We start from the raw sequence: 18,826 nt of genomic DNA, 5'->3' as shown, positions 1-18,826 counted from the left end.
TAGGAAATAATTATTTAATTTTATTCATGTTTATTAAGTTCCCTTTTGGTTTTTTTCATGTCATCTGATATATCATATTTCTTAGCTAACTGTTTGTGTAACTGTTTGGACTGTGTTTTCTTGTCTGGAAAGTAAAACTTCAGATTTCAGGCACAAGCTAAATGTGACTGTTTCAAGTCAAACAGATTGCAGAATGAAGCTTCTTTAGGTTATTCTGACTTGATGAAATAATTCTTCTCTCTTAAGTCACATGCAGTCCGTTTAATTAAATAATTGTGCTATGGGTTTGGGGGGGATTTTGTTGGTTTTGGGGGTTTGTTAATCATTTTGTAGACAATATGGTTAAACCTTTAATCCTTGGCAGGGTCCTACAGAAATACAATCCTCCAAGTAGTAATGTGTGCCAGTGTTGCAGAGCAATAGTTGAAAAGTTTATTTTGGTAATGACTCAAATTCCAGTGTTGACCACCCTGTAAACAATATATTACAAATAATTTGTTGGACTTGTATTTGCAAATATCCCAATCTCCAGTTTGGGATTTTTATTTTTTTTTTTTGTCATTGTTTAAATTGAATGCACTTATGAATTCCATGTTTCATGGGCCATGACCCACATTTTGAGAATCTCCTAAGATAGTAAACATCATTTTCCTTCAATGACAGTTGCGTCTGTGTTCAAGAAGAGTCTGTAATTAAACTCACTGATTTGAGATTTTAAATACATTCCTTGAGACCCTGGTGGCTGGTGTGTCATTTATAAATACTTTTTCAGTCTTAGCTTCTTTGTGCTTCCCCAATAACCTTTAATTATATTCAGATTATACACGGAGTTGACAAATTCATAGTGTCTCACCTCTTTTGCCTATTGTCTTATTTTACAGTAGCTGCCAAATTACTCAACTACAATGCTTGTGCTATCTTTTCTTTTGATACTGTTTGGATTGTTCCAGTTTTCTATGTTTAGTGATGGAAAAGCCATGAAATTTGCAGTTAGAAAACAAAGCAGACTGACTTAATAGCACAGAAAGCAGATTAATTTAATAGCTGAGTAAAAAAATGTGATGTTTTATAGTTTTTCTCCAAAACCATATAAAATACCCCCTCTAGTTCATATTTAATCACTTTATAACATGATTACTGTATAGAATGCTTGAAAGAAATTTTAAGTCTCAGCTGTATCTCAAATACGTCATGTGGAAACAGTTTCTCTACTCAGATATGGGAAAGAATTTTTTTTAGAGGGAAAGAAGACCCAGTACATGTGGAATATGTTTGAAGGATGTCAGGCAATAAAAATTGTCCAAGTAATATTCAATAAAAGCTAGTGGGCTACCTCAAACCACTTTGTAATGGCATTCATGCTTCAATAGAAAATGAAGGCTTTACTGGAAATGTTAATTTTCCACTGGCATTTCAGATTTTCTGTTGAATATGCTCTACATTCATGACACAAACCAACTGAAGTATATGCAGTAGAAGATTTACCTAAAGCAAAAAAATCGCAATAAAACGGTAATGTAAGATTCTTTTAATATTTAATTCCCCTGCTTAAACTACCATACTTGGTTTCAGGAGGATATGGTGTTTCTCGAAGGAATTCTCAATGTATGTAAAAGCAAGTTAAAATATTAGAGATTTACCTTTTTCTTTTTTTTTAACTATTTTGGTTTAAGACTGGATTTTTCAGTATTTTATGTTATGGGATTGCATGTGTGTATATAGAGAGGTTAATGTAAGGCAGCTAAGCGTGAATGGTGATTTGGATGCTAAGAGTGAGACACAAAGTATTTCCTGTCTACCATGCATGTTTATATTTTTTAGTCATTTTCTATTTAGGTGATTGCCTATTGCCTAGAGCAAGAAATTGCTCAAACCTAGACTCATGCTTGAGTCAAGTTCCACACAAAATGTAGCTTTAAGAATATTCTGACTACCTGAGGCATGGTATTCTATGATGCGATTTTCTAATTTTGCTTAATTTTCTGTGGAGAAGAACATGAAGAAGTGAAAAAGTAAGACCATACTGCAACAGTCAAATCAATTTATTGATTAGTGTTTAAAATATGCTAAATGTCTGGCTACTACAGTGGACTGTTACTCTCAAGTGTCCATCCTGAAAATTTGTCTGTTGTTTCAGAAAATTTGAAAATGAAGAATGCCATAAACTTTACTATTTTCAGGAAGAATTTTTCTGAAGTTGCAATAATGCAGTTATTTAAAATAAGTGGGTGAACAGAAAGTGAAGTTTTTTGTGGGGGAACCATTACCCCAGAACTGAAGTTGTGCCTAGATCACACCTGGTTTACTTGGTATGGAAGCAATGGTGAATCCCCATCCTAAGACAGAACTGGGTTTTAATCCCTCTAATTTAGTAATGAGATGGGAGGATACTGACTCTTTGTTTTCTTCATATCTCTTTGAATGGCATTTTAGATCTGAGACTTCCTTGTTTAAGGAGGTCTTTAAGGAACTGGGTTTTGTCTGTAGAAATGTTTAGTCATAGCTGTGATTCAGAACGTCTTCTGAGGAAAGTTACTGTAACTTTGTCAGTGATAGTGTAATAACTTGGCAAGACTTTATACACATAATTTTATTCTTTCATCTCGTAGGCAATGGCTCTCCTGAAACAGATTTATGCTGTAAAAACAAAGGTTTTCTCTAACATACCTAAATTGTGCATTATAGAAAAAACTTTTTTGCTTGTATTTCCAAATAATATTTTGTCAGGGAAAGAGTTAATACCTTTGTAATCAAAACGCAGTAAAACCTTAATGGAGAAATGTTGCGTGCCTCAGCAAAAATTAAAATTATGCAGCTAACCCTCATCTCCTTCACAACCATTGTCTCAATCAGGATTTATTCAATTCATGTGCTGCCTTTTTTTATTTTGTAAAGTTCCGTCATGTTCCTGCCCCACCTTCAGCGTTTCCTGTTTGAATTGAAGAACCTCAACCTTTTTAGTCTGCTTATTATAAGACAACTGCTTGACCCTTTAATAATTTTGATTGTCCTTCTCATTCTCTTACTTGCTTAACTTCTGTGGAAGCCACAAGTCTTTCAGTTCACCATTCAGGCAAACAGTTCTGGTGTTCATTGCTGGATAGTCAAGGGTCAGAAGCTCAGGTCTGTGCAGCTACAGCACACCATGAGCTCTGATCATCGCGGGGGAATAAAGTCAGAATAGTTTGAACAGGAATTATCCCCTAAACAAACTCAAATCATCCCAGTAATGTGGAGAAATGGATACTCTCAGAGTTAAGCCAAGCTTTTTTACTCTTTCCAGCTAATTTTTTGCTATTAGTGCAGATGTACTAACCAAGTTTAAAAGTAACCTGTCTGCCATTTTTCATCTCTCTGGGAAGGAAAATGTGAAAGCTTGAAAATCACTGTTTCAATAATACTGACAAGTGTTTCTTATTGACAGGGATAGCTGGGGTACCTGACAATGTCTCCTTTGCTCTTGGCTGTAGCAGGAATTCCAACTGTCTCTTGGCAGCAAATACACGTGTTCTGGCCAGCTTAAGAACCCAGTAAGCTGGTTGTTGATTTTGCATGTTGCATTTGAATAAAAACAAACAAAAAACCCACACACTGGCCTTAGCACTTACAAGTGAAATATAAAAAGGAGCTCATGTACAGACTTGTTTCCTCTACTGTTCGTGGTGTCTGTCTCAGTGTTTATTGATGCTGTTGTAAATTTGCGGCCTTTAGTGGCCCAACATCACTTTCAGCCAGTGCAATATAAAAAATATTTTTCTGAATCCCTGAAAAGCACTAAAGCGGTGTGGAACTGTGATATTTACTAAGTGAAACAATAACACGTTGCTGTCCAAAGTCTTGCTTTTCGTGAGTACAGGAGTGACATTGAAATGATGAGTGTCAGGGTCTTACCATGGCACTTCTCCCCAGCAGTTTCCGTCAGTGCAGGTCGATGCAGGCAGGGTTCTGGCAGTGTATTGTCCTTCCCACATCCTTCCTTGTGACAGACCTGCTGCTTGCCAACCTCGTGGTGATCTGGTTCAAGGAACTAAGCCACGCAAAAGCTGATTGTCTGTGTAATCTTCTTGGCTGCCCCAACCAGCTCACGGGAGGGCCAGACAAATGACGCTGCTAATGTAAGGGGAAATTGACAGGACAGTGTCAGTGTTGGCTTCTGTAGCTGTAAAAGGGTGGCATGTTAATATTCTGGAGTTGTTAAGGTATGTCACGTGAATGCTTTTTCTCAGGACAAAAGAAAAAGTAGGCTTGTTCCTGTTGTAGCTGCCTTTTGCTGTTAGCAACTGTGAATAAAAAGGTACTTGTGGGAAGTGCTGGTGGTGTTTTTATCAGCCAGTGGTTCTTCCCCTTAGCACCACTGATATCCATGCTGGATGCGTTTTGTTATGTAGGCATGTCTTTAGCTGCAAATTAACTATAAGCTTATGATCCCAGTTTTGGTTCAGGTGATGATTCTTTTTTCTACTTTAGGTGTGCTCAATGACTGCTTGAAAAGATTGAAAATCTTATTAGACTTCTTATTTGGCACTAAATCTACCTCGTGTGAGGACGGTACAGAAACTGAATTAAATTTCAGAGTCAGTAGGGTGTTTTGAAGCAAGAAGTGACTTTGATAATTTTTCAAAGGGAATGGAATTTTTCATTCCCTCTCACTGTACAAATATACAACAAAAGATAGTCCTCTGCTTCAAAAAGCTTTCAGCCTAATAATAAAATAATAAACATGAGAAAGAGAGGGAGAAGAAGAATAAAGAGATGAGGTGGTTTTCCCTTAACAAGACCTCCTTCTAAGAGCCATGCAACATCAATTCTTGGAGACATGGACAAAATAAAGCTTCCATAATTCCATGTAAAGTAACATTGCCACACTGTTATGAGGCAAGAACAGTACTTCCTCCTGAACATCTTGTGTGCTTAACTGTTTAATGTTACTGTGACTATCAACACTTCTGTCAGAGGAAGAACAACATTCTAACATTACATGAAAACTGGATATTGATAAAAGTTTGTTAGTTGCAAATGTCTGAGTAAAACAGTAGGTTTTCCTTTGCATATTTTGTGCATTGAGCTTTTTAAAGACTTGAAGGATTTGGTCTTGATTTGCTTATCTGGATTTTTTAAAATTAATTTTATCAAGTAATGCAATTTTTCCCATGGCCATTTGTGTTTATCAGTGGCATTCTAGGTAAATTTTGAACAAATTACACTAATTAGTAAAATGTCGAACAGCAAGTGCATAAAACATGAGAATTTGAAAAATAGCAGCAGCAGCATGCTTCTAAATTAAAATTTCCTTTGAAATCTGCTGATAAGTAATAGGATTTGCATTCATGTAGTTTCCCAGAGTAGTCAATTTTCATAATCGGTTAGTTGTTTAAATTCAGCAATTAAAAAATCCCAACAAACCAAACAGTTAACCTTAAAGGGAGCATCAGAAAGCAGCATATTCCACTACTGTGTTGAATATGAATGAAGTTCATTTACAGAACCCAGGATGCTATTTTTGTGGTACTTGAATAGCCAGTTGTCAAGGAACACCAAATGTTTATTGAGAAGGCTCGTTCTCATCTCTTGAGGTATCGTACTTGCAGCACAAAGGAAGGCAGCTCATCTAAACTGTGTGAGGCACCTTTGGAAATTTCATTTGGTGCTTGTGAGATGCTGTGTAACTTTAGGGTCAGGATTTACAACGCAAGGGAAACTACTGGCAAGTCATAGACTGTACAGGCATTAAATAGCATGTACCGGCAGAGTGATTTTTATAATTAATAAAGTTTATTATGGTAGGAATGACTTGAAAATAACTTGTTTACGTTACAGAATGCTGAATGACGCTGTCTTAACTGTTGATTTCTTTGTTCCTGTTGGTGTCTTGCCAATTGATTTCTCTTAGATTGCCTTAGAGATGTGTATGTAAGGAACCAATGACTCCCTCCTAGAATTCTAAATTTTATTAAAAATAAATTAATACCTTAAATAGAATATGAATTGGTTTCTGTAACAATTTTACTTAAAGGTGAGGGATAATGATGTACAGCTTTTTTAGTTAAAACTTTCTAAAACTACTCTACTTCTTTCTTTTACTCCTTCCAAAATAGAGGAAGTTTCATTTTAACAGGCTAGAGTATGCATGAAGCAACAGAATATATGCTTTGATAGTTTTGCAAGAGCTGTTGCCAGTTTCAGTGTGGTATTCATGTATTGTCCCATTTCCTTTCCCTCTGCTACAACTGTATCTCTTTGTAAAACACTGAATCTTAAACTGCCTATATAGTTTATATTTTTCCCTCAAAACATATGAAGTATTCTGCACTGTTCATTTTAGGTGGGCAAAGAATGAAAAGGGGTGAGGAGGCTTCATTCATCTTGTTTAATTTAATCTTCCCCCTCTGGCTGTTTAGCTGTGCTGATTGTGAAATTTGAATATGGCTCACATTGCAGTATCAAATTATACAGAACCTTTTCTCAAATTGGCCATGTATTTGAGCTAGTAAAATGTTTACACTTTAAATGACGGTTAAGTTACATCTGTTATAGGTCATCATCTTCTGCAATAAATACATAAAATAAATTGTCTTAGTGCTGGTCTTTTAATGCCTTCCTTCTGCTAGATGAAATGCAGAGTTTTTAATAATATTCTTTACTTTTTTGACAGCAAGTTTTTTTAACTTAATGACTGCCACGTTGCAGTTGTGTGACTATGTAGTTTCCCTAGTAACATGTCAGAAGGCCTTTGTTGAAGGGTTCTTAAAGCCCCAAGAAGTTGTCATCTTTCTTTCTTTCTTTATTATTTTGTTGACTTGTTGATATCCAGTTAGGAAGGACAGAATTTTCCATGCTCAAGTCAGATGCAGTGCTTTTTTCTTGTTTTGTCATAATGAATGGCTGTGCTGGGTCAGCAAACAGCTGTAGCCATCTTGCATCTGATCTGGCTAAAAAGCTCTGGGCACAGCAGATCCCAGTTTTGTTTTGTAACTTAACTCTGAGGAATTGTGGGATGACTGAGCCACTCTATTAAAAAAAAAAAAAAGAAAAAGAAAAAAAGGAGTATAATAGATCTATCCTTGTACATCTGTGGATGTGCACTAGTCTGCAAAGTGTGAGTAAACAAAGTGACTTGGTGCTACATGAAGCCAAAAGACTCAGTGGTGTCTCTGTCTGCAGAACTGAGCTTTTACAGCTCCAAATGTCTCCTTGGGAAAAGGGGTTAGCAGGAGTAACGCTGGCTCTGAGCTCCAGTGAACTAAAGCTCATTACAGATGTTAAGTGATTAACAAGCAAGATTATAACAAAAACTTTCCAAGTGAAGGACTTGGAGGTTTTTTAAGTCCTATGTTCAGATAAATCATCAAATTATCAAAAGCAAATCATAAAATTCTCAAGCTGGCAGTGGGATAATTTTCTGATATAACAACATTCTGTACACAGCTTCAACTCTGACTTGTTGTTTGTCTTAATTCTAGTGAGCAGCTTAAGTTAGTAATTATGGTTTGATTAAAAATTATTTCTTGATAACATTGTTTCTTGGAAGCACTCCTAATTATGTCTTTTGGAATAAAGGTGTGTTTATCATTGGAATAGACTGAATTTTTAAGTTGTAGTCACTAAAGTAAATAGGTAAGCATTAAGCATTATGTTATTCTTCTTCCTAATGACACAAACCCGAATAAATAACCGTAGGATGTTTGTTATCCAAGATGAACATCCACTGTGTTACTGTCTTCCTGGGAGGTTTTAAGTTAGTTTGGATCTGACATTTCTGCTGGATAAAACTGAGAACCTCTGCCAGCAACTGTTAGTGTCCTCTGCAGGGGAAAGATACTAGCAAAGCAGCTTAGCACTGTGGGGATAAATCTCAATTTGTCACACCTCCCCCTTCTCAACTTTAGGAGTTGATTGTAACGCAGTATTGTGTGTTTTGATGCTGCTTTAGCAAGTAGGGTGTACAGTTATTGTAACTGAATTTAGGGGAAATTTACCACTCCTTTGCACATACACCTCATGTGCTACCTAATGCTTCAGTTACAAATGTTTTCCCAATATTGTCAGCTGGTTTTCCCTGTTGTTTTTATGAAAGCCATCATACAGCAAGAGATGGGAAAATGAGATTTGTTATTATGGAACAGCATAGCTGTTTTCTTCTTGCCAGTATTTAGCTTTTTTTTTCTTATTATTTACTCTGTTGTAAATATATTTGCTTAAATAAGATTCATGCTGAAATCTGGTATCTTCTCCTCTGTTAAGTTTACTCTAAAGGATTATTTCAGTTATTTTGCACATATTTGCCAGTTCAGCTCATATACTTTTTAAAGATGAGTATAAGTATTCCTTCTAATTTCAGTGGCACGAAGCATGTGCAGTCAGGATGGGAACTCTGCTTAGCTAGTACACAAAATACCACAGAATTAATGAGAATACTTAGCGGGAAACATGAGGTTAAACATGAAAATTATATTTCATACCACTCCCCAAAATAACTTGTGGAATCCTCAGAAACCAACTGTGGAGGAACCAGAAGAACCACAGTAAGTACGAAGTACAAGGATAATGTTAAAAGAGTGAAGTTGTCATGGAAACAGCTCCCAAACGAGCATAGCCACAAAGGCAGCACCAGACCACAGGATCATAAAGATGCTTCAGCAGTCGGGGTTGAACCCTGGCCTCCCCTTTCGTAGGAACAGCATTTGCTTGTAGGAAATAGAGGCACTTTTTATCTGTATTTCTATTTCAGCTCTTTGTTTTGGTTTGGTTTTTTTTTTCCCCCCCTCTCCCCTGGCATTAAACAGGGAAACTGAATTTAATGAACTTCTTTTTAAGTAGAAGAAACTGTATAGTGGGGTAGCTGTGATACATTGTGCAGGCTGGGAAAATGTTTGCCTGATCAGCTGTAGTTCAAGGGTGTATCATCTTCTTTGGGAGATACTGTCCTTTCATTATCTTTTAAATAGATCTTCTGTAACCATCATTTCAACAAGTTTTAGCAGGTATAACTGAAGTTAGCTGGTTTTTAATTCCTTGGGCCAAGCATATCTATAATTGAACAAAAAATTGAAATGATCTCCTTTTTAAAAATTTATTACTACCGTGTTTTCAAACATCGTGCTGTGAAGATTCTTGCACAAAACAACTTCTTTGAAATGACAGACTTATCTTAATTTCCAGAAATCTGTGGAGGTTCCTGTCCTCTTCACTGGCTGAACTTGTGGTTTATTGTTAAAATTGTGGTTTAATATTGCAAGAGTAGCTGTTTGCGCCTGAATTCAAACTGATACTTTTAATTACATTTTTTAACATTTGATGTTGGAATTAATACTTCCTTTTATCTGACTAAGGTAGACTTCTTTTCTAAAATTCACTGATAAGGAACACCGTTCCATGTTTTTGAAAAGCAGTTTGAACACTTCATACTGGTCAATCATGCAGGATTTTTTAAGTTTCAAAATGTACAGGACAATTTTAAATACGGTATAGGAAACTTAGAAGAAATGAAAGTCCACTGTAGTTGTTTCCGTAGGCCACACTACGACTTAGATTTTTATTTGATAGAGCTGCTAAAATTCCAAATGGGAACAATTTTTTTTCCTTAATTGATGCATTCTAAGAAGATTGAAACCTCCACTTTGCAGTAGCTCAGAGAAACAGCTCCTGGCTGTGTGTTGTACAAGGGCAGCTTTTCAGTACTGATTACCCAGGCACTGTCAGAAAATTTATCTGAAGCTAGATCTGACAATCCCAGTTTTATACAAAATTGGAACTTTTTTATGTGGGAAAAACGTATTTTGCTGAATAGGGATGTGCGTATTTTTCCCCTTTTGACAACTTTGATGATCCGTGATTATGACTATACAGTTTTGTTGAGAAGAATGAGTCAGAAAGGAAAAGCTTCTTAATTGATTTGTTTTGCTGCCTGCAAAACATGCAGCGGGGTTATGTAACATCTCACAAGAGATCAGGCATCAGGAGAAAAGGTGATAAACAATTTTCTATCTCGTATCTCGGCTTTGTTCCTGGCTGGTTGAACAAGAGGTGAAGGATGTACTTAACTTTTTTTCAGTTGTAAATATTGGTTTAATTTTTAAAGCTGCGTTGCGGAGGAGATGCACAGTTGGGGAGGAATTGTTTCGGAAACTGAAACAGCACCTCACAAGCAAGGCTGAAACTTCATATTGGTCATCAGAAGATGAAAGGCTATGTGTTATCTCGGAGCTGTAATCCTATTACTCTGGAGCAGTAGCTCTGCTCTCCCTGCTGTCCAGGGCTGGGAATATGCAACTTCTTGGCCTACTGCCCAGATAGTAAACTACCTTTTAATATTCTGCTGTCAGTCTCTTCACAAAGCTTCTGCCTCTAGAACTTACATTTAGTTATATGATACCATGCAAAAATCCAGCACTGTTAGGGGTGGAGTCACTAATTCCACATATTTGTAGGCCCTGCTTTTGTGTGCAGTGGTTGTTCTTCTTTCTTGAGATGTTTTCAGATTTCTGCAGTGCTTTTGTGCATTAGATGTACATTGCCATTCCAGTGTAAGGGATGTAGGTTCTGACAAATTCATTTGCAAGGTGTAATTTTTAAGGTGATTTATTCTATACAAGCCTGCATTCTATCTTTATCAAAGTATTTACCTTAGAATTAAGTGTGTTTTTCTGTGCATTGACAGCTGACAAGACTGTGCCATTCATTGCAAGGACCATGCTGTAACGTACAGCTGGCTATTTCCGTGTCCATTCTCTCTCCTTAAGTTAAAATGTTTACTGTAGTAACCTTCTTAATCCAAATAGGGGTTTTACTGAAAGGATTGCAGTATTTGTGTGTTGTTGCAAGTGACAGTCAATAATATCCATGTCATCTTGCATTAGTCAGATCTTGGAATGAGTTATTCCAATTTGGTTTTCATCTATTATATATGTATCTTTTGAAAAGATCAGATTTTGTTAATGAATCCTTCTAGCCCTTTCTTCCTTGTCTGCACATAACCATTGAAAATGCCAGTTTGGATTTCTTAGCATAGGACTGAGGTCTGAGTCACTTAATCATAGATGCAGAAAGAAATGTATTTAAGCAGAGCATTTGGAATCAATTGAATTAGTAGTTGAGAGCTAAAATATAGGAAGAAACTGCTGGGCCACAGCTACTCAGAAGTTCTGCCCTTTCAGAATATGTCCTGTAACATAAATGGCAGGTTGACTTTGAGTGTTGGTGTACCCAACTGCAGAATTTCCATGTGCAAATCAAGACTGCGTCTCCACAATTATTTTTGCTCTGGCTCTGACCTTTGGAGAACGTTTTGTGGAAAAAGAAAGACTGCAGCCAAAGTTTAGAGAAAACAAACTTGCCCACACGAAGTTGCAAGTGCTTTTTGTTCCTCCTAATCCAAAGAAGTTTTTTTCACTGTACAGTACAGTGATTCATAAATCTTGTGCATGAACAGTAAAATCCTTTCCTACACAGTTCAAGAGAGCATGTTACTTACAGTAAGTCAAATAGATGGGTATTTTTTTAGAGAGTGCATTGTGGGGTGGGGATGACTAATTCCTTATTCAAAAAGAACTTTAAAATATATAATTCTTTTTCAGGTGTAATTTGATGTATACTTAAAATGTTTCATCAGTCCTCAGAAATACCCCGTGGAAATTTGCTAATTCTAAAGCTTTTTTGTTTTAAGAGCTAGGAAAAAAGTCTGGATCTAGACCTAAAAAAATATTTACTATTTTAAGTCAGTGCAAAGGCAAACATTTGTTTTGTTTATAATTGTTAAGATGCTCATAAAGATAACCACACTGTCTCTGTAATAATTCATGGTTTGTAATGAAGTGTTTTAATAGAGCTGCCACAAGGAGGAAATCATAGAAGATTACTTAGAGCAGATTTCTAGTGACTTAAAGCAAAAGGATCTGGGAAAAATCAAAATACAAAGTGTTCTGTCAGTAGAAAAAACCAATACTTGCTGTAAATGCAGCATACTCCCGAGCATGTAATCATTCACACTAACTTAGCAATGCCTTTCTTGCTCAAAGGTGAAAGTGAACCTGGAAGCAGTAACATCTGTTACCTGATGTAGATGGTTTTATTTAAACAAAATATTATTGCCATTATATAGTTTGTGAGCAAATTCAAGCCAAAGTTAATTTCAGCTTTATTTTTTTAAGTATCTGTTAGGGTGCAGTGAAGAGTGTGTGGCCATGCATGCTTCGAAGAAGTACATTTACAGTTTAAAAAGTTAAAATTTGAATTCTTTAGAAAGGTGCTTTAAAAACCATTTTTCTGCACATGTAAAGCTACCAAGTCTAATTCTGTTGTGGTCAGACATCTGTTTCACTTCTTGTGTTTAATTTACAGTGCAGCTCTAGAGTAGGAAGGTTGGTCTTTCATTCTTGCTACAAAGCATGAAACCAAAACAAACGTTGTTTGCGTTACTAAGCAGATCTTTTCCTTTTTATTATGAGAATGTGTGTTGGAAAACTTCTCAGTAGTTGCTTTTCAAATCATGTTATACACATTCCTTATCTTTGTTGTTAAACATGGGAGGGCAAATATTGAGGTTGGGAAGATTTGGTTGGTTTTTGTTTTGGAAAGAATATTGAGATAAAAAGAAATGTAATGGAAAACCTTTACCCTCAACATGAGATGAATCAGCTGGGACTACGGTTTATAAGTGTATTTTGCTGTTACTGCTGTTTTACTGAATGTTAATATAAATGTTTGTCTTTAAATATTTTATTATCTTTTGCCACATTGAGAGAATTATTTATAGCTGTGCAAGTAATAATATTTAGAACTTCAAAATTATTCTTAAGAATTCTTACTTGCTGTCTGATACGAGCTTTGGTCTGATATTGGTATAAAGTCATTAGGTGACAAAGTTCAGGTTTTGGGACTTTTGCTGTGTCCTGTCCTGGGATCATCCTAAATAGGTTTGGGGCCATGTACAATCCACGCCAGCAGAGACAGGATGAACCATCTTGTGGTGCTTCATATCAGAAGCTGGAATTTCCCTTGTAGGTCCTTGTCTTTTGCTGCTTTGGAGAGAGCCTGTGTCCCTCCTTGCCATTTAATTTCATTTGAGTGTCAAAAACTCAGTGGAGTAAATGTAGGACTTTGCTTCATGGTCTTCACATACAATGGGTGAAGTAGACTTCTGTTCTGCACTTCCTTTATTCAGAGGTAACCACTGGAAATGTCACTACTTGACAAAATAGTGTTTTTATGGTGGCTTGAGAAAAATACACATTCTTGTTTAGGCTTGCTGCAGCTTGGAATTGAACATTCCTTCAAACATAACTTACGGGAGATTTGTTAGAGAGTATAAATTTTTTGTGATTAGGTTTCAGCAGTGTTCTGTTAATAAGTATTTCCTGGTTTCTGAGATGTTTTGCTATTGAAATAAGTCACCTGACTTGGCTGTAATTTCTTATGTTTGAAAAAAGACAAAGAATATTTAAATGCACAGTGGAAATGCCTTTTCTTTTCCTTGGATACTCCAAGTCTCGTTTTCCCTTTGCTTGTTTTACTTGTTCCGTAGTTGTCCATACGGCTGTGGCAGCAGCAGGTCCCTGGTGTGCGGGTCAGTAGTGAAGTGGAGGCCGGCAGCATTTGCAGTGCCCCGCCTTCCAGGAGTCCCATCCCTGGGTGTCCTCCCAGGCTGCTGAAGCAAAGGGAGCAAAATGCCCCGACAAACTAATGATGGCTTGGCTGCTCTTTAAGCTGGGACCCTGCATACATCCCCTGGCTGAAGAGGAGCAACCTGCTGGTTCCTGGGGGAGGATCTGGTTCTCTGCATGGCTTTGGGAACAGCGGTGCTGCCACAGCGTGGGGAGAGTCAGAAGGGCAGAAACAGAGGGCAGAGGCTCCTTTGTACTCTTTGCCATGTGTTAATAGATGGTGTTTGAGGAGCAGCACAAAACTTCCTCTTAGTAAGGCAGCAATTATCCTGAGCTGTTGATGATGGTTTAAAGAATGCAATGAGAATTAAGTATTTTTACATTCTTTTTTTTCATTATTTCTTAGCCTTGAGTAAAGTTATTAAATCCTTTTTCTAGTAGATTTTATCTCCTCTTTAATATGCAGGTGTTCTCCTCTTGTAGAGGAGGAAACTAGATGCAGGAAAATGGTGCAGAAGTGTCAAAAGAGTTGCTTTATTTGTGGGGTTTCTTTGCTGGTGCCAGTTTTCTGGTGAAATTCATGTATATGTTTGCTATGACTTCTTTTACAGGCTCAGAACAAAGAAACGAAAGTTCTGGCTGCTGCAAAGGTGATAGATACTAAATCAGAAGAAGAACTTGAAGATTACATGGTGGAGATTGATATTTTAGCATCCTGTGATCATCCTAATATTGTCAAGCTCCTAGATGCTTTCTATTATGAAAACAATCTGTGGGTAGGTATTTTTCCTTTTCTCAATGGTTTTTTCTTATTTCAAAAGGTTATTGAAATTACACTTTTTTTTCTTTATCAAAATATTATTTGTCAGATTTCATCTGGGTTGCTACTATTGGGATAACTCTTCAGTTTCAAAACTAATTTATAAATTGTGAGTATGACTTAGGAAATTGTCACTGCAGAATTGTGCTACCCTGAGTCATTTGGTCAGGGGTTTGAATCCAGAATGTGGAAATTAGCAGTTCATTTTGTGTATTGAGAGTTCTCAGCTGGTGCTTATTTGTAGCAGCAGGACTGAGATTTCAATTACATTAGCACGATTTAAAGTGAGATTAAGCATCCACACCTGAAAAATAAATAATGTGCTGAAAAGGTCAGCCTGTGAAGTACATACTTTAGATGCCAGCAAGTTTATTGGCACTCCCAGGAAGGACAGTTTACCAGGACTTGAACCATAATTAATTTACTTAAACCCTGGGTATTCGTACCTTGACGAGCAGAGATTGTATGTGGGACTGCACGTCCCTGCTGTGCTACATCCTGGGTATTTGCTTGGACAGCTTTAGCTGTGACAAAACACTTTGTACTTTTAGGTAATCCAATGCAGTATTTACAGGTGCTTTTGGAATAGTAGAAAGAATAGATGGGTTGGGGTTTTTTTTAAAGAATTTATACTTCAAAAAGATACCTGAAACAACTAAAAGAAGATTTTTCTGGGAGTCTTACAAATGAGCTTTATCCTTTGAGCAAATGGTGGAAGTGTAATACCATGCTTCCTGATGAACATTTGTTTTGCTAAGCTCAAAACTTGGTGATCTCAGTGCAGAGTAAAATATTACATAAAACAGTGGAATAGTGAAAAAATTTCCATGCATAAAGGTCAAAGCAAGTAGGCATAGAGGCACTATATGAAACTGAGTGGGTAGGCTTCACTGGCAGAATAAAGATAGAAGTAAACACTTGGAAAATAAAATTGGAGCTACATAGTTACAGTGAAATGCAGGGGCTTGGAAGCCACAAGGATAATGATGTGGTAAATAAACAGAATTTAGTGGGGGCAAAAAAGAGAAGAATGTCAGTTGGGCATTAAATACACTTTTCCAAGATTAGAAATGTGATTTCTCTAGCAAAGAGACCTTTATCAGACCAAACTACAAATTTTAGAGAAATAAATTCTTTATATACAATTTCCCACACTTACCTACTTGGCCCACAGGAGCATGTAAATGGAATAATGTTTACAAATAATTGCATTATATAATATATTGGTGGGTACCATTGTTGTGGGGATTAATTGCAATAATAATTTGAAGGATGTGTGACATAAGGGTTTATGGTACAAGGTAGACTTTGAGGTTTCCTCTTTTGTGGGCAATAATATGCTGATTTTAAAATTACTCTACAGAAAAAAAATAAGATACTATTTCCAAGCATATTGACTGTTGAGATTCTGACAAGAAATACTTCTTAGCTCTCAGACAGAAGATTATAATTTATAATATTTAAAGTTCAAATTAAAGAAGAAACAACACATAAGGAAGAGTGGGGTATCAGTCTTGGATGAGATTTCCTCTTTCTTACTCTCCTCATTCTCTTTGTGTCCCCTCCTTCTCCTTTGTGTATATTCTTTGTGATCTTCATAGCAGCATGGTATGTGCGCAGAAATAATTGGAGTATATTTTTGTTTCAAATGGAAACTCAGAACTGGGGATGGACTTGTTCTGGTATTATTACATTCTGGGATAAAGGCCTTGAAGTATTGTAGGCATGAATGAAAATGAAGGAAAATGAATATAAACATTTGAATTTTGTAATTTTCTGTAGCTTTTAAGAGTATTTTTCTGTATTTTCATTTCATCTGAAACAATATAGGAGATAGCATCAGCAACTGGAAAATCATTTAGCTCTTGGACTCTTCAGTCAGAGAGATTACAGTATAGAGGCAGAGCTTAATAACCGAGAAATGAGTTTGCAGGGATTATGTAAATCACATTACAAGGAGTGGGTTTAAGCTGACTGTGTCATTATGTTTTATAAGTTTTATTATGCTATTTTATAGTTGGATTAAAACTTTTGTCTGAGGGTCTCGAGGCATTTCTCAAATAATTTTCTTGAGCAGCACAGCCCTGCTTTTAGCTGGTTAACAATACCACTATTTTGCAGGTTAGTAAAATAATTTGTTGAGGCCAAGTAGTCTGAAACTCTGTTCTCCCAATAATGTACCCTTAATCAATGATTCAGTTCAGTGGAACTCTTTAATTTCTAATTTCTGTATTTTTTTATTTGTTTATATACAGATCCTGATTGAATTTTGTGCAGGAGGAGCAGTAGATGCAGTAATGCTGGGTAAATAATTTGTTTCAACTAATAATCCTAATACCTTAAAATGATAATATATACTGTGAGACTTGTTTCATATGTGTATTGTTTTGATATACGAATATTTCTGTAATTGGTGTGCTGTATGTTTTGAATGTTGGGGTTTAAAAATAGTATTTACACCTGTATCTTTTATTTTTAAAGTGTTTATTTACTTTTCTAGGTACATTTTTGTCTCAATCCTTTAGGTGAAAGCAAAGTGTTGTTCTCTGCTTGTGGAGCTCTCTGTTCCTATAAGCTGTGTGAGCCCTTTTCAGCATCTCATTCTTCCACTGTCACTGCCACCTTCCAAATTACTTTGTGATAATTCTTTATATTGCATCTATATTAAAGTTAGGGGGTTTTTTGTGCTTATTTCTCGAATTAATTGAATGCTAATACCAGTAAGTAAAAGATCTGGTCTTTAGCATCTCTATGTACCACACAAAAGAACCAGTCTTTGAACTATGTAGCTTTTTCACAGTTCAGATAGGTAGGTATACATAATACATAATGAGAAGGGGGTGGGGTTCAAGGAATAAAATCTTTACTGTAAGGAGCAAATACTCTAAGATAGAATTTTTTTCTGACACGTGATGCTTAGAATCTGTCAGATTAATTAATTTTCCCATATATTATTATAGTGTTTGCTATGAACATGTAATGTTAAATGCAAAAATGTTGTGATTATTTCTGTCTCTCTCTTGTAGAGCTTGAAAGGCCGTTAACAGAGCCACAGATCAAAGTGGTGTGCAGGCAGACACTGGAAGCTCTGAACTACTTGCATGAGAATAAGATCATCCACAGAGATCTAAAAGCTGGCAATATTCTTTTCACATTAGATGGAGACATTAAACTAGGTAAGCATGTTGCAAATAAAACTCTTTCCTGGAATTTGGCATGGTCTTTTAATTGTATTTTCCTTAAGCTGTAGTTTGCCAGAGTTCAATATTTACCTACTGAAATACCAATCTAACAGTGGGAGGTTTTTCAGAAGCAAGTGGTTCGGTACTACCAAGGGAAAGGGGGGGGGGGAAATCTTGAGCAAATATCCTGACCATACTTGTCACATCTTTCATACTTCAAAGTCAGCATAAGAAGTCATCATAGGTCTTACTGTTTCTTACTAGAGAGTTCCTGATTATACTTACCTTTTCTGTGATAACATCAGAACTTCCCTTTGAAGTTTGTAGTTTGGAAAGAGAACATTCTTCACAATCACCAAAAAGCGGTACCTTCTACTGTTGTCTTTTCCTTTGTGAGAGAGATAATAATCTTAATTACCCAGCTTAGTTTTTCCATACCTTTTTCAATTGTTTGTTGCACTGATATTAAGACAATCTGGAATAAAATTAATACAGTTTACTATTGTTGATTTCTGGGAGTTTTTAAATCTCAGTTTAAGCAGTCATCCATATTTTTAGTCTGATGTGGATTCCTCCATGCAGAACTGACAAAGGGCTGCTGGTGGTGAATAGCATCTCTTCATTCAGCCAGGAAAGGGCAGGAATTATCTGGATCCACTTTGTTTCAGGGTAAAATGTGTATAAGCTGTCAGCCTTTACAGTGCCTCTACCCATGGCATAGTTCCATGACATCCCCACCCACACTCGGGTTTCAAAGCCTTTCCTCTGCATGGTGTGTGATCAGTTGTATTTCTTTGGATTCACAGAGGGCAAAGGTAAGGAGAATCAGAATATTGCCACATGGAACTGGGGCTCTAAATTTGCAACCTTGATACAGACTTTCCTTTTAAATATGAGCAAGATATGTGCAAATTCAGAAATATATCTCCTGCCTAACTCGTATTGATCACAGTCTCAGCAACGTACTGTGCATCTTCTCTATTAGGAAACTGAGAATATTTAAGAACCTGCTTTGCTGTATTGATCAGTTCAGTGTGATTGTGCTTTTCCATAGATCCCTTTTGTACAAGATTATTGTGTACACACAGTCCTTGCATCTGGCTTTCTTTTAGTCTGCAGAGTCCATGTAACTTTACTGCTGGAGCTTTTCTTTGAAGCCTGAACATTTAGTGATGCACTTGGGGTCATAGGCCTGATGTTCAAATGTAATAGAACCACTGTCTTAG

The 18,826-nt window shown here is 36.5% G+C and overlaps 1 protein-coding gene across 3 annotated transcripts in view; it reads left to right on the top strand.

The window, feature by feature from the left end:
• Positions 1 to 18,826, top strand: part of SLK (STE20 like kinase) — a 47,480-nt gene that overhangs the window by 6,499 nt on the left and 22,155 nt on the right. For all 3 annotated transcript variants that reach the window (XM_066190971.1, XM_066190970.1, XM_066190972.1), the window contains exons 2-4: positions 14,210 to 14,374; positions 16,674 to 16,722; positions 17,445 to 17,594. In XM_066190971.1, the coding sequence (XP_066047068.1) occupies positions 14,210 to 14,374; positions 16,674 to 16,722; positions 17,445 to 17,594 (364 nt within the window). The remainder of the gene's footprint in view (positions 1 to 14,209; positions 14,375 to 16,673; positions 16,723 to 17,444; positions 17,595 to 18,826) is intronic.

This window comes from Chamaea fasciata, unplaced genomic scaffold (genome assembly GCF_029207755.1).
Source record: "Chamaea fasciata isolate MVZ Bird 193981 ecotype frontalis unplaced genomic scaffold, bChaFas1.0.hap1 SCAF_9, whole genome shotgun sequence".
In the NCBI taxonomy this organism is placed as follows: Eukaryota; Metazoa; Chordata; class Aves; order Passeriformes; family Sylviidae; genus Chamaea; species Chamaea fasciata.
This window is presented reverse-complemented; position numbering and strand designations above follow the sequence as displayed.